Source organism: Pinus tabuliformis, chromosome 5_1 (assembly GCF_031772625.1).
Source record: "Pinus tabuliformis cultivar Carrire ecotype Pingquan chromosome 5_1, CPIR1, whole genome shotgun sequence".
In the NCBI taxonomy this organism is placed as follows: Eukaryota; Viridiplantae; Streptophyta; class Pinopsida; order Pinales; family Pinaceae; genus Pinus; species Pinus tabuliformis.
Genome location: NC_142305.1, coordinates 87,349,040 through 87,370,230, shown reverse-complemented (window position 1 = coordinate 87,370,230; position 21,191 = coordinate 87,349,040). Strand labels below are relative to the sequence as shown.

At 41.2% G+C, this 21,191-nt stretch overlaps 2 protein-coding genes across 2 annotated transcripts in view; one reads left to right on the top strand and one right to left on the bottom strand.

Annotated features, from left to right (window-relative positions):
• Positions 1–17,147, bottom strand: part of LOC149163582 (U-box domain-containing protein 44-like) — a 50,515-nt gene extending 33,368 nt beyond the window's left edge. The window contains exon 1 of the mRNA XM_089429182.1: positions 17,132–17,147. Coding sequence (XP_089285308.1) covers positions 17,132–17,147 — 16 coding nt within the window. The remainder of the gene's footprint in view (positions 1–17,131) is intronic.
• Positions 17,148–17,310: 163 nt separating this feature from the next.
• On the top strand, positions 17,311–18,072 carry LOC149163581 (F-box only protein 6-like). Its single transcript, XM_089429181.1, has one exon. The coding sequence runs from the start codon at positions 17,311–17,313 to the stop codon at positions 18,070–18,072; it is 762 nt and encodes a 253-aa protein (XP_089285307.1).
• Positions 18,073–21,191: the final 3,119 nt, after the last annotated feature.

Here is a 21,191-nt window from a genome sequence, read left to right as displayed (position 1 = left end):
CAATACCTGTTCCCGAAGCATCACATTCAATGACAAATGATTTGGTGAAGTCCGGTAGTGCTAAGACAGAAGTGGAACACATGGCGGTTTTTAGAGCGGTAAATGCCTGTTGTGCTTCCTCATTCCAGAAGAAGGAATTTTTCTTTAGGAGTTGCGTTAGGGGCTTCGCTATGCGGCCATAGTTGCGGACAAATTTATGATAATAGCCTGTGAGACCCAAAAATCCTCTCAAGCTTTTCAAGGTCTTAGGTTGAGGCCATTCTTGCATTTCCTGGATCTTTTTGGGGTCCACCTTGACACCTTCGCGCCCCACAATGTGGCCCAAATACTCAACTTCTTCCATGCCAAACGAACACTTAGACATCTTAACAAATAATTTATGTGTTCTGAGCAGTTGCAAGAGTAGATCTACATGTTGAAGATGTGCCGCCCAAGTGCCACTATAGATGAGGATGTCATCGAAGAAGACAAGGACAAATTTTTTGAGATATGGTTTGAGGAGGTGATTCATAAGGCTCTGAAAAGTAGAGGGGGCATTACAGAGACCAAATGGCATGACGAGGAACTCATAATGGCCTTCATGAGTTCTGAAAGCTGTCTTGGGAATGTCGACTTCCTTCATGCGAATTTGGTGATAGCCTAAGCGAAGATCCAACTTAGTGAAGAATTGAGCCCCATTGAGTTCGTCCAGTAAATCGTCAACCACTGGGATGGGAAATTTATCTTTGACTGTTAACTTATTGAGGGCCCTAAAGTCGGGACACATCTGCCACTCCCCATCTTTCTTGAGGACCATGACCACTGGGGATGAATAAGGACTAATGCTGGGACGAATGACACCTGCTTCCAACAATTCCTTGATGATTTTTTCTATTTCATTCTTTTGGGTGAACGGATATCTGTATGGCCGCACATTTGGGGGTTGGGCCCTTGGAACCAATGTGATGCTATGATCATGTTCCCCTCGCGAGGGTGGAAGCTCATGAGGCTTGTCAAAGACCGTCCGATGTTTATTTAAAATCTGTTGCATCTCAGGATGAACTGGCGGAGACATGGTGTCTACTACCTGGATGGCATTAAATTGAGCTACCACTCCATGATGGCCCTTTTTTAACAATTTTTCCATCCTATGCGAGCTGATGATAGAGGGGGCTCCTGCCTGAAGTCCACGGAGGGTATGTGTGGAGTTGTTATGCTTAAAACTCATATATAACTCCTGGAAATCCATTTTGATTGGCCCAAGGGTGCGGAGCCATTCAGCACCTAGGACAATGTCGCATCCCCCCATGTGTATGGCAAACATGTGGGTTTTCAACTGATAATCCCCCATTTGAAGTTTGACATTTTCACAGCGGCCTTCACATTTCATTGTGCCCCCATCTGCAATTTGGACCTGGAAGTTAGAGACTGCCCTTACATTACAATGCGCTGCTTCGGCGATTTTTTGATGGATGAAATTATGGGTACTTCCACTATCAATCAAGACTATTATTGGGCGATGTTTAAGAAAACCCCTGATTTTGAGAGTTTGAGGGGAAGAGATTCCTGCCAACGCATTGAGCGAAATAACTGGGTCATCAGGTACAATCTCCTTTTGGTTGTCTTCTTCGATCGCCTCCGGTTCCTCAAGAGGTGGATCTTCCTCGGTGGAGCTGTAGTCAGTGGCATCTATTTGAAAAAACTTGGGCTCCTTGCATTTATGCACAGAGGAATATTTTTCATCACAGTAGTAACATAGTCCTTGCTTCCTTCTCTCGGCCATTTCCTGAGGTGACACCTTTTGGACCTTAAGTGTCTGAGTCGTGGTATGAGCTTGTGGGGGACGCCCTTTAGTGGGGAAATTGGGGCGGCTGTATTGGGCTATTATGGCACGCTCCACCTTATGGGCTACCTGGCAAGCCTCCGTCCATGTGGGAGGGTGGTGGAGTAGAACTTGAGCTTTGATGGCTTCTTTAAGACCACTGATAAAACATTCCGTGTAGAACTCATCTGAGAGATGGTCAGTGCGGAAGGCCAAGGCTTCAAAAGCAGTGATATATTCATCCACTGTACCCGTCTGTCGGAGCTTAGTGAGACGGCCCAAAAAGGAGTCTCCCTGTTCAAAGCGATCTTGAAGAGCTTTGGCAAATTGGGCCCAACTCGAAAAAGGTGCATTGCAACGTTGATGCCATTCTGCCCATTGCCATCGTTCATTGTCCAAGTACATGGTCCCCACTCCAATCTTTGTCCAATCATCTTGGAGATGATTCAATTTGAAATACTGTTCCATTTCTGCTAGCCATGCGGACGGGTTAGAACCATCAAATTTCTGCATATCCAACTTGGGAGGTCGCTGACTATCCAACTTGGGAGGTGGTGGATGGGTGTGCCAGACGTGAGGAGAGTGGCTAGACGCACCCTCATGGTGTATATGGTCATTATATGGTACCTCAAGAGCTAGCTCCTTGCCCTTAGCGAGTGCTTTCCTTACCATGCTTGATAGGTCATCAAGCGAATTTTTGAGCTCGTTCATATCTGTTTCAAGTTTGTCTAGTCTTTCATTGGCCATTGCTTGAGCTCTAGTTTCTACCATACACCAACTTGATGAAAAATTGGGACCGCCAAAATTTTTTTTCTAAGAAATTGAATGGTACCACCGTGCTCAGCTTGTTGTCCTGATGCTGATGGGCTAGGTCACAAATAAGCACTTCGGAAGATCTCAGACTTTTTTTTTTTTTTTGGAAAACTCCTAACGGAGTTTTACTCCTTCCTGATCAATACTACAGTCGCCAAATCCTCAAACTGTCAATGCCGCCAAAAGTCCTGCGAAAATTATATCCAGGTACAGGAACCCTTCACAACTACTCCGATCTGGTGGATCTGAGATATCTGAATGGTGGAACAACTGCTGCTGCTGATCTGGAATATCCGATCTGGTGGATCTGAGAGATCTGAATGGTGGTACAACTGCTGCTGCTAATCTGGAATATCCGATCTAGTGGATCTGAGAGATCTGAATGGTGGAACAATTGTTGTTGCTGATCTGGAATAGATGATGTGTGATCCCCCCGATAGAAAGGGAACTATGGTCTTGGGGAGTGTCAGGTGCTACAGATCGCAATATACATAAGGGTCTGACAGTAGTACTCGGCCCAATGTTTCAGGGCTCTAACTAAGGAGGATCGACCGTACCCTTAGCCGTACAACCCGACTACCCTATCGTATGGGCGAGTAATCTCTCCGAGTGTTGTTCTCGGTGTACTGTAACAACAAGACGGCCGAAGGTTTATCTATGGCGAGGTTTCAAGGGAGCTAGGGGGCTTCCTATATACCCAGAGGGTACGTGGAAGATAGTCCGTGCGCGGTTCTGTCTAATGCGCTACTACTCGAAGGGGTACCCACAGGGGTTACAAGGGAGTCCAACAGACGTGACCACCTCTTGTATTTCCTACGTGCATGCCTCCCCAAATCCGCAGGTTTATGCGCTTAACGACAGATCCCGTGGTTTAAAGACGCCGGAACACGTCTCTAGCCAAAAAAAAATTTGCTAAAATTTGGAGATCCCACCGAGCCCTAGAAAGTGCTCTGATACCACTTGTTATGCTCTTAACGTGCAAAGCAATACCCAAGCGAAGAAAAGATACCGAGAACACAAAATATGCAAAGAAAATATACCCAGAACACAGAAGAGCAATGATTTTATTATTCAGAGAGAAATGTTCACAGGCCTCTTCGAGGGGGCAACCTCCAATAGAGCAGAGCTCGATTACAAAACAAGACACAATGCTCCTCACAGGGAGTCTCTATCCTTTATATATGACTCATACATGCAATACCACGAGCCAATATCGTGGGTTTTATTAATAACATCTATCTAATACTACCGCCTATTTACCATCTATCTAATACTTCCGCCCATTTGCAACTAACTGTGGTCCCGTCATTAATTGTGGGTTAACCACTTACAAATATTAATATGGGCTTTATTGACTCTTGACTATGATGTGATCCCAAGACATAAATAAGGGGGTTAGGGTGAGACCCTAACATTTTTTAATGGCATAAACAAATTCACTCCAGGTAGAAAGAATTTTACCATGCTTCTTCAAATTAGCTTGTGTCCTACCTTCCCACCACACTAGGGCAGTTCCTCCAAGGTGAAGGCTAGCCAGCTGAACGTTTCTCCTTTATGAATTGATGTTCTGCACCCTGCAATACACATCAATCTGTCTAATCCAGTTATCTATCTTTTCTGCATTTAACTCTCCATCATATATTGGCAAATGAAATTTTACATCTAATTTAATCAAAGGGCTAGAATGAGGTGTTGATAAAGGAGGCTCTTTTCCTTTCCATTTTCCTTCTAAATGACCATCTAGAAGAGTTTCCTTTATTCCTTTGTCTTGTTTGGAGGTTGAAGTATCTTCACTTCGACCTTTCTTAAATTATCAATACATATTTTCTACCATGGTTGTCATGGTCATGAAACTGTCCATGAACTAAGAGTCTAATTCCAAGGGAATTTCTTCTACCATTTTCCTCCTAAGATAGACTCTTCCAATTTCAGGGTTAGTCTCAACTAGTTCTCCTTCTCCTAATTTGAGCTTTGACCTAGTTAGCATTCAACAATCCAGCACAAGCTTGTCTAACCTTAGCAAACCTAAAGCTCTGATACCACTTGATCTGACAATGAGATCTTAAACAATTATTACGGTATTACAAACTCAAGTGCATGGATTTGCCTATGTTACTTTTTGCAATGGATCGATAAGATTGCAAAATACATAGACAATGAAGCAGTTAAAGAACATAATAGACAACACACATAAAAACAACAAGTTTAATAAGGAGTTCACCCAACACTCTTGGGCTATGTCTCCTGGTCCAGCCTTTAGAGGTGACCTCTCTATTATGTCTTCAAAAACAAATTTTTAAAACAGTGAGCTCAATTTGAGCCTCACACAATAGATACAAAACAATAAGGCTTTACTTGGATCCCCCAAGTTTCTTCTAAGTACACAGACTCTCCTCACTGACTCTCTGTCTCTATTACTCTATCTCAGCACTGCTAGTCTCTATTTGCTCTGTGTCTGTGGCTTTAAAGCCAATCTGCGTTGTCTATTCATTTCACCTTCTCGGGCTCTCTGGCTTCCCGACCTCTACTCGTTCAGATCTCTTTCTAAGCATTAGCAATCATTGCTAAATTCTTCTTGTTAACACCCAGGTTGTTCCCTATGACTCCCAAGGGAATACGGCCGGGGTAACCACTAACCAATCTTTGGATTACAGTGCCTAGCCACACTGTAATCAGAGAGGGCTCTCTCTTTATGATTTATCTCTGTTTGTAATGATTTTAGGCTAGCTATAAGTTTAGGTCTGTTTTGAGTTTTTGCTAGGATGATAATTTCAATCAAGGTGCTTTTGTGTTTTTCAAAGAGTTCTAGTCCATTGGGCTAAGGAGTCAGTGGTCCTTAAGATGCTTGATGTGCTGCTGTGATACTGTAGTGATGCTGCAGAGCCAAATTAGTGTCTGAGAAATAACGTTTGTAATAGTGATGGAATGGAGTGTATCCAGTTAGTGCAAGGCAATTAAGAATCTTACGGTTTAACTGTTTGAGTAAGACAGTGAGAATATTGACCTAGGAGCATTTAAGAATTTCTAGGTGATATTCATACATATAGAATTAACAGACACATGAGCAATTAAGAATTCATGTACATATTTAACCCTGAGGACAAACATTTACAGCAGCAAAAATTGAGCACAAGGTGTAATAAAACAAATCTTGTACTATTCTTTCTTTCTTACTGCTAGCTTAGTGTGAGATAAGTATGATTTGATAAGCATAAGAAAACAAGAACAGAGTTTTGAAGAAAACTTGTTATCTCGTCAGACAGCATAGGAATTCTGCATCAACACATGGAGCATCCTCCAGACATCAAATAATTTCCGGAAATCACTGAGCTCATCCATCCCTTTGTATTAGATAATTGAAAGTGTACAATACAAGTGTTCTCATAGAGAAAATTACCAACCCCTTATGAGTTACTCAGGGGAGTTTATATACAAAATTTACATCAAAAATATCAACGAAATGAGTTAATATCTCATTTATGATATGCTAATCTCTGAAATGCAGTAGCTGAAGGAGTGAATGCAGCCGAAATTCCTTTATGCTTCAGCTGTCAAATAGTCAGAAGATATTTGGTCTTTATAGCTGTTAGAGTCGGTTGGAGATGCGCTGTTCAAAACTTGGCTAGCTGTCATTGTCTCATGTGAAGAGTCATTACTCAGCTGCTTTTAATGCTGACTTTATCATGCTGTCTGTCTTTAAAGTGACCTGGAGCTGGCAGTGGCCGAATGACTGAATCTATCGTGGCAAAATCTGAAGCATGAATTGCCACCAATCCTCCTTAGGCATTTGATGCCTGCGTATTTTTATCAATGTTTCCTCTGCCTCTGTATGTTTGTAAAGATTGCGAGGGGTCTCAAACAGGTGGTTCACCTCATTCTCAATGAAGAACAGGCCTTCAAGTTTTTCATATATGCTCTGTCCTGTAGGAGGCCCTGCTGGTTCAGATGTACTGCCAGATGCAATAATATGATTTTCAATAGTGGTTGCCATTCTATTGGCCATTTGATCTAGGGAGATCAGCTTTCCTGCACCACTTAGCAAGCTGGGCAGGCCTTTTTCTTGCAGCACTCCCATTTTGGCCTTATATTCCTCCACATCTGCTTGCATTTCAAAAAATTTCCTCTCTACTATTTGTATATAGTTTCTTAGAGTTAGTGCTTTCTTGGTAGAGAGGATAGCTTCTATTCTGTTGGGAATGCCTATGGCTGCTAATTCTTCCCTTTCCTGTCTATTCAGGAAGTCTATCATCCTGTTGGCCTGTTCTGTTTTGTTACCTAGTACTGTCTTGGCCTTCTGAATTTCCGCTTGTGCTTGGCCCATCAAATCCATCTGCTCATGTATTATTTTTATTGACCTCCACTGCTGTTTGATGGATTGGCCAATTTCAGCCCATAGGATTCTCTTTATGTCAGCCATAGCTGTCTCTAGATTCAGCTCCTTTTCTAAGGCCTTTATCTTGTCTCTTTGGGCCTTTATTTCTCTGCCCTGCTCTGCTACAGTCATTTTGGAGTTGGTATACTTGGAGTCCAGTTCTGCCAATTTTTCCTTGGCCTTCTTTATTTCATCTGCTTGGAGCTCCATTGCTTTGACGGCCTTGGTCAGTTCTTCTACACTTGGACTAGCATCTGGGGCTGCTGCTGTTCCTGCTGCTTCTGTTGTAGGGGGCACTGCTGCCCCTGAAGTTACTGTTGTTGTTGATGTAGTTGGAGGAGCTTGGGAAGTGGAATCTGCTTGTTTTTCCTGTAATATTCCTTCCAGCTCTTTCTCCAGTTCCCTAATCCTTTGGTCTTGCTACATTAGGAGGTCTAGCTGGTCCTCAGCCCGTTTTTGCTTTTGGAGTTCTGCTGTTTGAGGGTGCTCTGTGGGCTGCAGCTTCAACCTCTTCTTCATTGCGTTCAAGTCATCATCTTTTTTCTTCAGGAGGGCCTTTACACCCGTTGGATCACTAGGATCATGTCCTAGATCGATGATGATCTCCTCCAGGGACTTTATCCTGTTGTCTTTGGCTTGGGATGACAATCTCTCAAAATCCAACTGGGTGTTGGTGTTTTTGAGGGACTCCTTCAGCTCATGGGCCAAGGTGGCCTTCTCTATTAGGGTCGTATAGACCATCTCTCCAGTTTTCCTGTGGAGTTCAATCTGGTCCATGGGATGTATATCCCTGGCTAGGACCTCCACCCTTGTCTTTATGAAATCTGCAGGTGTCTTAGGCTCTGGCCCCATTGGCTTGAAGTGGCTCAAGAGCAGTCTCTCCTCCTGAATGTCAAATACCGACAATAGTCTCTCTTGCTGGGCTGGTGTTGCATCAACGAATTGCTTGTAGACTTCGGCCCTTAGCAGCTCATTCTGAGCTTTTATCTGTTTGAAAGAAGCCTTGGTGCTTTTGGGCTTCTTGGCCAGCTGGGAAGAGGAGGACACCTCTAAGCCATGTTGTAAAGTTTGCTCCTGCTGAAAGGAGCTTGTACCTGTGTGTTGACTGCCCTCCTTGTCTTTTCTTTCACTCTCTAAGACATCATCAGTAATGTCTTCTACCTCTGGGGAGTCTGCTCTTTGCCTTTTGGCTTCTGGCTGGTGGGAGGATCCACTGAGAGGAGTGGACTCTTCTCTATCTCTTTTAGTTCCCCTGTCCTCATGTGCTGGGGTCTGTAAGATTGGGGCAGTTACTGGCTCTTTTTGTGGAGGTGGAATTTGCAGTGTTGGAGCTGCTGGTAGCTGAGTCTGTGGAGGGACATTTTGCCCTTGCTGCTGTTCTTGTTGCTGCCCTGTTTGCTGCTCTGCTTCAGGGGCAGGCTTTTCTTTTGTTACCTCCTCTTCTGTGCCCATTATACCCTTGTCTTTATCTAACACTGGTGCTGATGTAGAAGGTGCCTGTGGTGTAGTCTTTGTAGCCGAGGTCCCTTCTCCTATTGAATAAGGCGGTCTGAAAGGTACCTGCTGCACATAGTCCAGGTCAATAGTCTTTTCAAGCTCCCTCCTACTCTTTAGCATTCTCTCTTCCTCAGTTAGATTTTCAACTAGAGTGTCCATCTGCCATTCTTGCAGGTTGGCATATTTTTCAATGTGAGGGTAATGGCAATGTTTAATGCCTATCAGCCTATACTTGTTTCTTCTGGCAGTGATGAAACCTTGAGGGTCATAATGGACCCACCGAAAGCTATAGGATAACTTGTATTTATCCTTGAGGATTAGGTCTGCCTCTTCCCACCCTTCTTTTTTGTTCATGATGAAGGGGCCTAACTCGTGTTTGAACTTGAGGTGGGCCTTCTTTTTGGCGCTGTGGAAATGGGTGAGGTCTGACTGAATCAACTGCCTGTAATATTCTAAGGCAAATAACCTCATAGGTACATATTTTGGGAGCCTGTATGGACAGAGCTCACAGCCATAGATCCTAATGACAGTATGGTTCTCATATAGGTACCAGTCACCTATTTTATATTTTCTAGAAAGCTGCAGGGCTTTCTTTATCTCATTTGATACCTTGGGAGGAGGGGACTTCATCAACAGGCAGGAGACTGGGTATACAAATTGGTCAACAAATTCACAGTAAGTATAGGGTGAGTTTGTGACCTTATGAAAGACAGAGGTCCAGAAGATAACAGATCTTCTTTCCCCTTTGTGATCCAGCCTTCTGATGTAGCATGGGAAGGCTTCAGAGTGGTAGTACATGAATAAGTGGTAAATATATGCTGAGTACCTGAAGACCCTCTGCCTGTCCACCTTGCTCAGCTGATCATGAATCTTATTGGCAATGAAATTAGCAAAGTTATATTTCCTGGCAGGGGGTTGCCGTGGGCTATATGCAGATAGCAATACCAGCATCGTTCTGTCCACATGCTCACTGTTTTTGTATCCCAGCACATAGGCAATCATGTCCAGTAAAAGCCTGCCTATGTCATTGAAATGGATACCCAGGTAGGGAGGTGGCTCTGTAGGCTGGCACTCAGGTCTCATGAAATCTCTGGTGACCTTTTGAATCTCCTCACTGGTCATCTTTTCACCAGTCTCTATCAAATAGCTCAAGGAAAACGGGATTAGCAATTCTGTCTGATCAAAGTGTAACATTTTGTTGATAGACTCAGCATTGATGTAGAAAAGGATTCTTCCAGATGGAGTGCTAACAGTTCTGTGCTGCCCATTATAGTTTTCAGCACATAGGTGAATGATCTCAGGGAAGATATTTACAGCTGGGACACAATAATATGGTAGGTTTGACTCCCATATCCCATGTGTGCCATGACCATCCTTATAGTCCTCTCTCAACTGACTGAAAGTTTGTAAGAAATCCTTGTTGCCCTCAAAGTCTTCAATAAGACAGTCCTTGTCAACCAATGGCAAGGCCTCCAGCTCTCTATTTGTTGGATTCAATGGAGCTACACTGAGGGATGAGGATGCAGAAGCAGCCATTATAAAGCTTGATTTGAAATAAGGTGATGGCAATTGTTAGACCAAGTCTGAAGCGTTTTTTCTCAATGAAAATGCAAGCTGGTCTGTGCAGTTTGCTGCAACCTCTCAGGGATGTGAACTGCCAGGGGTAAGTTGCAGAGGTAATGAGGTTTCTTTTGGTAAGAATGCAGGTGGCCTGTACTCAGCAAAAGGGAACAATGCCGAGCACCTCGAGGACAATTTTACGGTTTCAGCCCGTGGAATGACCACTCTAATGTTGAATTATAGTTCAGGGGTGGTGCAGGTTGCTTGGGCTTACTTTAGGTAACCAGCAGAGTTGAATTTAGGATTTTTACCAGTCTTTAATGGTGAATTTACAGAGAATTGGAATGCATGGGAAAAAGTGGAGAAAAACTGGTGAAATACCTGGAACACTAGCTTGGAAGCCTGCGGGCCGGGCTGTGGAGGTTAAATGCCGTCGAATTCTGGACTTGCAGCGGTCGAAATGTTGAATTTGATGGCTGGGGACAAATTTCGCGGCAGCTGGTCGACAACGGCTACTTCTTTTGCGCGTGAAAATGACCGAAAACGACTCATTTGGTCGTTTATAACGTTAAATTTGGAAAAAGTATGCATTTGGCGCTTTTCCGCCGATGACGTCAGCATGACGTCATGGCGGGGCCCGAGTACGGAGGTGACGTGGCTGCTGAGGTGTGAGCCAGGGTGGCAGGACGCGGTGGCAGGTGAATAAGGTGGCAGGGGTACGTGGAGGATCACATGGCGTGGGGTGGGCGAAAGGTACTACGTCAGGATGACGCAATGATGACATAAGGGATGGCGGTATCGGAATAGTGGTAAGCGGGTTCCCCGCACCGCTTTTGCTGGTGAGTGGTATTGGGGAGGGGGGCTCCGAACAACCCCGGCGATTGACACGCGTCCAGGGTACGGAGCGGGAAACCACTTTCCCCGGACGCTAAAGGTCGGCAGGTCGGGGGACGAAAGTGACCGCCCACCGTTAGATCTGGGCGGCGGAGATCGGACAGCTGGCGGGTCCTCCGACGGATCGTGCAGGTTGGGGGGGGGGGGGCGCCGGCCCATTATAATATTCAATTTAATATTTCGGGCGGAGAACTATAGGAAAGTGGGTTTGTCATGTGTTTTGGGATTTTTTTGGGTTTTCAAGGGTTTTTTGAGGGTTTTTATAAGAAAAAGTGGTTTATAGGGACGATTCTAGCAAGGGAAAAAGGGGTTTTTTGTGTTTTTGAGCAAAGGGACGGTGAGGGCTGAGGGAAGAGGTTACTGCTCATAACCAGGGGTTAGAGCAGCTCCAAGATAGGGTTGAACACAGTCCCAGATGGACTAAAGTCTCCCTTGACCATTTATTTGGCTATAGTGCCAAGAGGAGAATATGTACATAGTGCTGGGATTTATACACCTTAGTGTTATTTATAGTAGGGAAAGGGGGACATAGGGGATTTAGATAGTAGTGTTAGTGGTTAAGATTTATGAGAGGGTAAATGAAGGGGAAACCACTAAGTTTATTTGAAATTTACTTAGTTTAGGGAGTAGATCAAAATGAAAAGAATTTTACACAGGAAATGTGGCTTTTAAATGAACAAGAACCATCATAAAACCTTAGAAATTTCTCATCAATCTCCATGGATGAAGGGATATTAGTAATAAGAGTGGAAGGGGAATTCGGGGAATTAGACATGCTCCTTTGCCTTGCTTTTCTTATTTAACCAGCAAGATTCAATCTGGAATGAGTACCACTTCTGCAACCCCATCTACTTACCCAGCTACTGTGCCTCGCATTTTTTATTTCTTCTTGGAGGGTGCACTTGGACTTGCAGACCCTTACTTGCATTTTCTTTTATTTGGCTGTTTCTTTTGTTTTTTCTATCTACTTCTACCCTTATTTCTTCCAAGGTCCCAGATTAAGCTGTTGGGAGCCTTTTCTTCTCTACCTGAACTACTTGTCTGCCAAGATTAAACAGTTTGGACAGACTTCCTTCTCTAATCTACAACTGCAAATTTAAACCATGGAATGATCCAGATTAGACTGTTGGACCATCCATCAAAATTTTAAGTCCATACCAAGCTATAAGCACAGATTGGATTCTCTTGGAAATATGTGATCTTTGAATCATCAAAGTAGAGCATATTTGGACCTCTCATAGCCAATCATGAAATATGAAACCTATTGGTATAGGTAGCTAACACTTCCAGAGATGGTGGCCACCTGTACTGTAACAAAATGGGTCATCGAGTCGTTGAAATCCTAAAATTGGTCATTTTTTGTTTACATAGAGAAACGTGTTAAAACACAGGAAAAGTCTGCCAAACACTGTCTATCGAACTTCAAATATCCATAAATCTGCTTTGTAATCCTATCGGTTCTGCCTGTATACTGGCATCGCATATCCACCATTGCTCTGGGAGATCCGGATCTAATGGCTGTGGTTTGTTTCGGGCGACCCATTCGTATGGGGGTTAACCGCCCAATGAGGATGGTTTTCTCTCTCCTCAGCCTGGACACGTGGCAGCCATTATATGGGATCAGGCAGAGCCCAGCCCAAACCACATACCGCCCTTAGCCCACTTGAAATCCTGCTCATATCGTGATTTCCCTTTTTATTGAGAATACATTAAAAACATTGAAAAACCCTGAAAAATAGCTTTATCGGACTTGAAATGATAAACCCTTTCAAGTCCATAATATCGCATCGACGCCTTTTCCTTTGCATTTCGTTTATTTAACGAAAATGTAAAATACAAAGGAAGACCCTGTTTCCCGGACTTGAAATGTTATCAAATATCATTCCTAATCTTTATCGGGTCTAGCTATCGCAGTCATAGTTATTATCGGCCCCGCTCCATTGAAATGTTTTGATGCAATCGATCGCAATCGCATATCGCACTTACCCCGGGCCAATTGTAATTGCTCCACTATGGTTTGCCGATGCGGTATTGCGATGCATCGTGGGCCGTCGATTTGAACGCTTGATCGATGGTCCTCATTCACCCCGCTGATCGCTGTCGCATATTTCTGGTGGTCTCTTTCGATAGCCTTCTTTTGCCACCGCTAATTGCGATTCGCCTATCGGATCTAGACCGTTGATCAGCTAGATCTGACGGCTCCTATGTAAAGTTGCTTTAAACCACCGATACTCTGTTTTTCAATGATTTCTCTATGCTTTTGCCTCCCGATAGTGTTATCAACCTTTTTAAGAGTTTATCCTTATGCAATAGTTTTGATCTTTTGAAAGATTTTGAAGACTTATAGGGTTTTTGGATCCATTTTCGATCAAGGAGCGGATGAGGTCAGCGGAGTGATTGGGGCAGACACAAGAGTTTTTGAAGCTGAGAGGTGGTCCTCTGAAGGGTTGCATGAATTATTCAATGGCAAATTCGAAACCATGACCTTCGAGAGGGTTTGATCACTAGGGTTTGGTGGGAGTTCCACGAAACTGAGCAAGGAAGGCAATAAGGGCTGAGAGATGAGGTCCGGCAAAGATGGGGCATCTTCCGAGAGGGTTACAGATGATACCTTGGTGTCAGAGATGGAGGGAAAGGCATCGACGACTTCGGAAAGTTCATTGTCGAAGGAAAAAAAAACAGTCGGAGAAGAATGTGGTTGTGTCCAGATAGGCATGTCCTCCAACAAATCCGCCAAATAATCTATTAATTCTTCCATAACTGTCACAACCGATTTACACCAGCTGCCTACAGGGGTGATGGGGCTCCTGTAGCTGTAAATGTAATGGCGATGGTGGTGGGCATAACACAACTTAGCTAAAAAACAAACCCTTCTACAAGAAAATGTCACATGTGATCGTGCCCGTCAGAGAATCTGAGGTGGGTTATGGGCTGTGCAGCGGAAGCGGGTTCGTTATGGTGGGAAAAGTTGGAACTGTACTGCATTTTCTGAGCTTGACCGTAGACAGTCCCAGCCTGAAAACCCTCCCATCTTCAATTAGCCACTCTATTTTGGCAGATTCTATTCTGACTATATATTTTGTTATGTGAGTGAGGTGTAAGTTTTGTCAAATTATTAATGCTCTGAAGGAAAGGGGCCTATATATATAATTTATTTTTTTCATATTTTTAATATTTATTATTTATTTATAATAATTTGTTATTACTTCATGTTAATTAAAAAAAAATTACAATTTTCCCATAATCTTCATTTAGTAAAAATGAAACTTCACATATGGAATCTTCCAAACTTTAGACAGGGTAGCCAAGAAAACAATGTTAAAGTTATATGTTTCACTTAACTTCCTCATAATTGTTTTTAGTGATTATAACACTTCAAGAAAGTGACATTGTTTTTTAGTGATTATAACATTTCAAGAAAGCGAAAAATTAAGATGGCTTGATTATTATTATTATTGCATGAATAATATTTAACGTCTATGAGATTAAAAAATAGTTTATAAGATCACTTTAAAATAATTAATACATGAACGATATTTAAAAAAAAAAAACTAATTACATTTTTTATAATTTTCCCATACTGTTCATTAGTGAAAATGAAACATCACATATGGAATCCTACAAACTTTAGACACAATAGCGAAGGAAACAATGTGAAAGTTATATGTTTCACTTAACTTCCCTATAATTGTTTTTAGCGATTATAACACTTCAAGAAAGTGAAGGATCAAGATGGCTCTATTATTATTATTAGTGCATGAATAATATTTTAACATTTATCAGATTAAAAAATAGTTTATGAAATCACTTACAAATAATTAATGCATTTACAATTAATTAATACATGAACATATTTAAAAAAAAACTAAGTACATTTTTTTAATAATTTTCCCATAATATTTATTTAGTGAAAATGAAACTTCACACATGGAATTCTACAAACTTTAAATACAATATTTAAAGAGACAATGAGAAAGTTATATGTTTCACTTAACTTATTTATAATCGCTTTTTGTGATTATAACACTTCAAGAAAGTGAAAGATTAAGATGACTCTATTATTATTAGTAGTACATGAATAACATATTAAGGTTTACAAATGGATTAAAAAATAAATTATTAGATCACCTAAAAATAATGAACGATATTTTACAGTCCGCAGGATTAAAAAATAATCTATAAGACCACCTAAAAATAGTCTATTATTGCAATAACCTAACCTTAAATAAATATATAATTAGAAATTTTAATTAACCTTAAAAGACATGAATTCTTGATCAAAGGGTATGGGTCTTGACCATCCATACATAAAACGATTTCATTGCAACTTCCTCGTCGCTTAAATTCGGTTGTACAACTAATTTGGTTTATATAAGACTTTTGAGATCCATATTGTAGATAAATTTCTTTCGGATTAATGAAATCATTAAGATTTGGTCGACGTTTTGAACCAACTAATGTGGTTCATCCTCAGGACAAGGTGAAAAAATCATACAATCTTTAAGAATAAATAGCAGGGATGCATCATAGCCTAGGGTTAGTTTCCAAGGTGAATTCTATGAGAAAACATGCGGTGTTGTGATGGGTTCCCCTCTTTCCCCTATTGTTGCTAACTTATTTATGGAAGATTTTGAGTCCAAGGCTTTCTCTTCAACTCAATTTCGCCCTAAGAAGTGGAAGAGGTTTGTTGATGACACTTGCGTCATCTGGGCCCATGGTCATGAGAAGTTGGATCTGTTTCTGAACCACCTTAATTCCCAATTTGAATCCATCAAGTTCATGATGGAAGTTGAGGTGGATGGATGCTTTCCTTTCCTTGACATTCTCCTCTCTAGAATGAATGATGGTTTCATTTCTCACCAAGTTTTTCACAAAAAAACTCACACGGAACAATACCTTCATGCTAACTCTCATCATTTTCCTACTCAAAAATTTGGTGTTCTCAGCACTTTGGCTACCTGGGCTCTGAGAATCTCTGATGAAAACCACCTAGAGCAGGAGAAATCTCATCTCCTTGAAGTTTTTAAAAATAATGTGTACAACAAAACTCATAGCCTCAAGACCTTTCAAAGAGCCTGTAAAGGGCCTTTTGTTGATCCTATCTCGAAGGTTCATCTCTTGTTTATTCAAGGGACCACAGATAGGATTACCCATATCCTTAGAAGGAATAATGTGTCCTCTTTGTTCAAACCTCTTAGGACCATTAGAAATTCTCTTGGTTCGGTTAAGGACCCTATCGACCCGAACGACATGAAAGGAGTTTACCTGGTTCCATGCTCCTGCGGTATTCCTTATATTGGAGAAACGGGTCAATGAATTAACCAGAGGATCCATGAGCACACTGCATACATAAGACACAATCGTTCCCGCTCTTCAGCTTTGGCTGAGCATGCAGAGAAATCGAAACACCATGTTTGTATTGAGGATTCCAGAATCATTGCTAGAGTTGATCATTTCCACCATAGGAAGCTTCAGGAGGTGATCGAAATTGACAGGAATGCCAGAAATCTCAACAGAGATGATGGTTGTAAATTGAGTAAGAGTTGGATTCCAGCCCTCTCCTTATGATCCTCTTGTCTCTGTCTTCCTTGTATTTTTTGTCCCTCCTCCCCCCCCTTTTCTTTATATATTTTATCTTATTATTATTTAGCATAATTATAACAATTCTCAGTCTCTAAGTACTTTATTTTAAAGTAAATTCCCCCTCTCATTTTCTTTATATATTGATAACAAATATTATCCCTTATCTTTATTCATTTTCTGACCCTATTTGAACATAATTAATACTATTGAACTCTTAACTGCTTCATTAACATATAATATTTTGAATCTAACTCTTAATTCCTCATTGCTTCATTAACATATAATACTTTAAATCCTACTCTTAACCTTATAGACTAATCATTAATTAAAATTATATAACAACTATTTTTATTTTATTATTATATAATCTCCCATCCTCTTTTTTTTAAGGAATTTATTCTAACTTTCTTAACAAGTTATTACAATTATTTATCATAACTAATTTATAACTATATTTAAAATAACTAAAATATTAAATAATACCATTCTAACTTTTTAGAATTTCTATTTACCTATTTAACTATCTCCAACAACTAGTTTTTCAATGGCTACGACTATGATGCCGGCTAGGGTTATGATGCATCGCTACTATTCATTCTTAAACAACTAACCTTGAGCTATGTGCATCTTTGCTATTTATTCTTAAAGATTGTATGATTTTTTCACTTTGCCCTAAAGATAAATCACATTAGTTGGTTCGAAACGTCCACCAAATCTTAATAATGTGATTAATCTGAAAAAAATTGATCTACATTTAATTCGGTTCTTACAAGGTTGCACCAAAACAAAAATGGAAAGGGAAGCTGTTGTTTTTGACTGGAACAATTTTCCTGAAGATTTGGAAAGGAATATATTTGCATGGTTACCCGCGGAATGTGTCTACAGGTATCGGAGAGTGTGCCAAAAATGGAACGCTATCATTTCATCTAAATACTTCTTAACCAGTATATGGGCAGAGACACCCATCAACAAGCAGCCATGTTTGCTACTCCGCTCTTCGAGTGCGGAAATTCCTTGTTTGGCTTTCAACTTCTACAAATGGACATGGAAATCCTGCTTCTCTCTTGGTTTCCTAACAGAGGAACTAGGGCCCCGCGTCGGCGCTGTTGAAGTCACCTGTAGATCATCAGCGGCAGGCTTACTCTTGGTGAACTTCAAGATCCTTCTACGAACGTATGTGCACCCCGATATTCGCATTTGCAATCCCTATACGGGGACTTTTATCGAGCTTGCCTCCATGTCATTGATAACGACCATTACCGATAAGTCAATCGTGGTTGATGGCGATGAGCAACTGGAAAGCATTTTTAAAGTGGTGGGTTTGGGGCAAGCCGGCAGGGCGGCAGGATGTTTAATGGAACTCTACGATTCCAGTGAAATGACATGGAATATCGCGGGACGTCTTCTGCCTGACTTTGATATTCTTCGAGGTACAGAATTTTACAGTCAAACGCCGTATGGTTTATTGCGATGGTGCGTTCTACATTTTAGGGCACCTTTCTCAGGAACCATTGGGTATTGTGGGTTTCAGCATGCCGTCAAATGTTACTAGAGACGCAGAAACGCCGGTGCCCCTACTTCTTGCGCCCTTCCCTAAAGAGCTGCTTAATGATCGGCTCTCCTCACCTCGGCTTGTCACATGCGGGTCGCGGCTACTCGTCGTTGCAGCGATGAGAGAAGGGATTCATATTTGGGAGTTTGAGAGTGACCACCGCCGCGCCCCAATCCGTTCATCGCCCTGGACGTGGAAGGAGATTGCAAGGGTGCCTAAATCGTGTTGAAATCTAATTTCAACTGCGTACGTACAATAGCAAAACCGCTCCTCCAATCCACTTGACATTTCGGACCGCTTTTGCGGTGAAAGCAGTTTACAGACAGTCGAGTCCGATCCAACAAATTTCCTCCACGCGTCCAGCACTTTTTGCAAAACCACCTGCCATATCGGAACGTAATGTTCGGTAACAAGGGGCCTTCCGATATTCATTCCAGCCATCCGATTGTCTTCATCGTTATCCACCGTCCATCAATCAAAGTTGCATACAAGCCTGCATTAAATACATTGCGTGGATTAAAATTTTGGTTGACCGCCGATAATAATTTAATGTATTAATTGTGCCCGTAGAAAGTAGATAAGAGTTTTTAGTTTTAATTTTTTTTTATGCACGAAGGTATGGTGAATATTAATGACAGGTATGGTCATCATGTCATATTTTTATACGCAATGTAATATCCATATAGATGTAGAGCTCGTGTGTTATTTTTTTCATGCAGTTGACCATTGTGAAAGTGTGAACTCGCGGCAGCGAAAGAAAACAGGGGAAGCACAACGGTGTATATGATATCCATTTTGTGTGTGCAATGTAAAAAAGATGAACGCACAACAGTGCGAAATATAAAAACCAGAGTTTTGTTGGTTGCTCAAACAAAGGGAAGAGCAAATGAAGATTTGTATGGTGTGAGCAAAGAATTTTTTTTGTGAATGTAATGTAAAAATTTACTGCATATGTAAAATTATTTTTACAGCAGTATATGTAAAAAAAAATTCACAGCAGTGAATGTAAAATGAGAATTTTACCCAGCAGTGTAAAATCTCAGAAAGAGACAGAGTTTTATTTTTGTTGGCTGAATGTATTTTTGGTAAATCCCTCTGAGTGAAAGAGGAATAAATATGTATTAGGCATTTTCATTTTAATGAATACAAATCTTTTTATGGTGGTGTAATACTCTGTTCTCAGACAAAAAAAAATTAAAGCTTCCCTGTGCAAAGGATCCTGTGGAGAGAAGGAAACAGAGCATTGCATCTGTGTGTTCAGTTTGTTTGTTTTTGGGATTTTACCAGAAAAATCCCCAACAGTGGTATCAGAGCAGGTTCAGGCTCTTTGAAGTTGTTCAAGACGCTGAAGAAAGGAGTTCTTTTGCTGCAACAGCTTCTCCAGCAGAGTGAAGACTCAATCAACAAAAGAATCCAGGTATTCCTCAAAGTTTTCTTTGTGTTACTGCTGAAGAAACAATCAGTGTTTTAAATACACAGTCAAGGATTTGGAAGCATAGTTTAGAATGAAAGGAATGGCAAGCACCAGCAATAGCATGGGTATGAAGCTCCCACTATTTGATGGCAAAAACTATGATTATTGGGCAATAACCATGAAAGCCTTGTTTGCCTCACAAGATTTATGGGAAATATTAGAAGATGGTTTTAGAGAACCAGCAGATGAAAATGAGTTCAATGCATTAACTCAGGGAGAGAAAGATATGTTAAAGAGCTACAAGAAGAAGGATTCAAAATCCCTCTTCTTCTTGTATCAAGCAGTGCATGGAAGCGTGTTTCCAAGGTTAGCAGTAGCTAAGACATCCAAAGAAGCATGGAAAACCCTCAAGACAGCCTATCAAGGCATGGAGAAAGTGAAGACAACGAAACTACAGTTGCTGAGGAAAGATTTTGAGAATCTGAGCATGAAGGAGTCAGACACCATTGACTCATTCTTTACACATGTGATTGGTCTGGTCACACAGATAATGACTCATGGATAAACCCTTGAAGAAAGGAGGATTGTGGAGAAAATATTGATAGTTCTACCCTCAAAGTTTGATGTGATTGTCACCACCATAGAGGAGACAAAGGATCTCTCAAACTTTTCAGTTGATGAGCTTCATGCATCACTGATAACACATGAGCAGAGGTTGAGTAGAAATGAAAACTCATCTCTAGAGCAAGCCTTCAAGACCCAGATGTCTTTTGGAAGAGGAAGAGGTCAAGGCAGAGAAAACAAGAGATGAAGAGGCAGAAGTCAAAACAGAGGTGGAAGGAACAGCCCAGCAAATGCTCAAGGAAGAGGCAGCAATCCAAATCAGAACCAAGGCCAAGGCAGCAGCCAACAAAGAGGACAACATCATGCTCAAGGAAAAAGGTATGAAAAATCCAATGTCCAATGTTATTACTGTAAAAAATATGGGCATTATGCCAGTGAATGTAAGAAAAAGCAGCATGATATAAGTAATAGACCAAATGCAAATGTCACTAGAGAAAACATCAGCCAAGATAATGTGTTGTTAGCTTGTAACATGGCTGAAACAAACAGTGAGGACATATGGTTTTTAGACTCAGGTTGCAGCAACCATATGACAGGAAACATAGCCCTCTTTTCTGCCCTAGATAAAAATGTGAAATCAGAAGTCATACTAGGAACTGATAGCAAAATTTCTATTATGGGAAAAGGAGAGGTAAAAATATTTACAAAGAAAGGTGAAAAGAAAACCATAGCAGATGTCTACTATGTCCTTGGAATGAGATGTAACCTCTTGAGTATTGGACAACTTTTCCATAAGGGGTACAATGTTTTCTTTGAGAATGATGTATGCACCATCATGGATATAGCACCCAGCAAAAGATGCATTGCTGAAGTGAAGATGAAAAGGAACAGGATGTTCCCTCTTAGAATAAGGGCAGATTTGAAAAACAAAGGAGAAATTGCAGCAGTTACCCAAGAGGCTTTCCAAAGCGTGCCAAAGGATGAAAATTGGTTGTGGCACTTGAGATTTGGACATCTCAACTTTGGAGGTCTTAATTTGTTGAGTAGAAAAGGAATGGTAAGAGGATTACCACTGATAGAAAAATCGGACAGCCTTTGTGAAGGTTGTATCTTGGGGAAACAACATAGAGAAAGTTTTCCA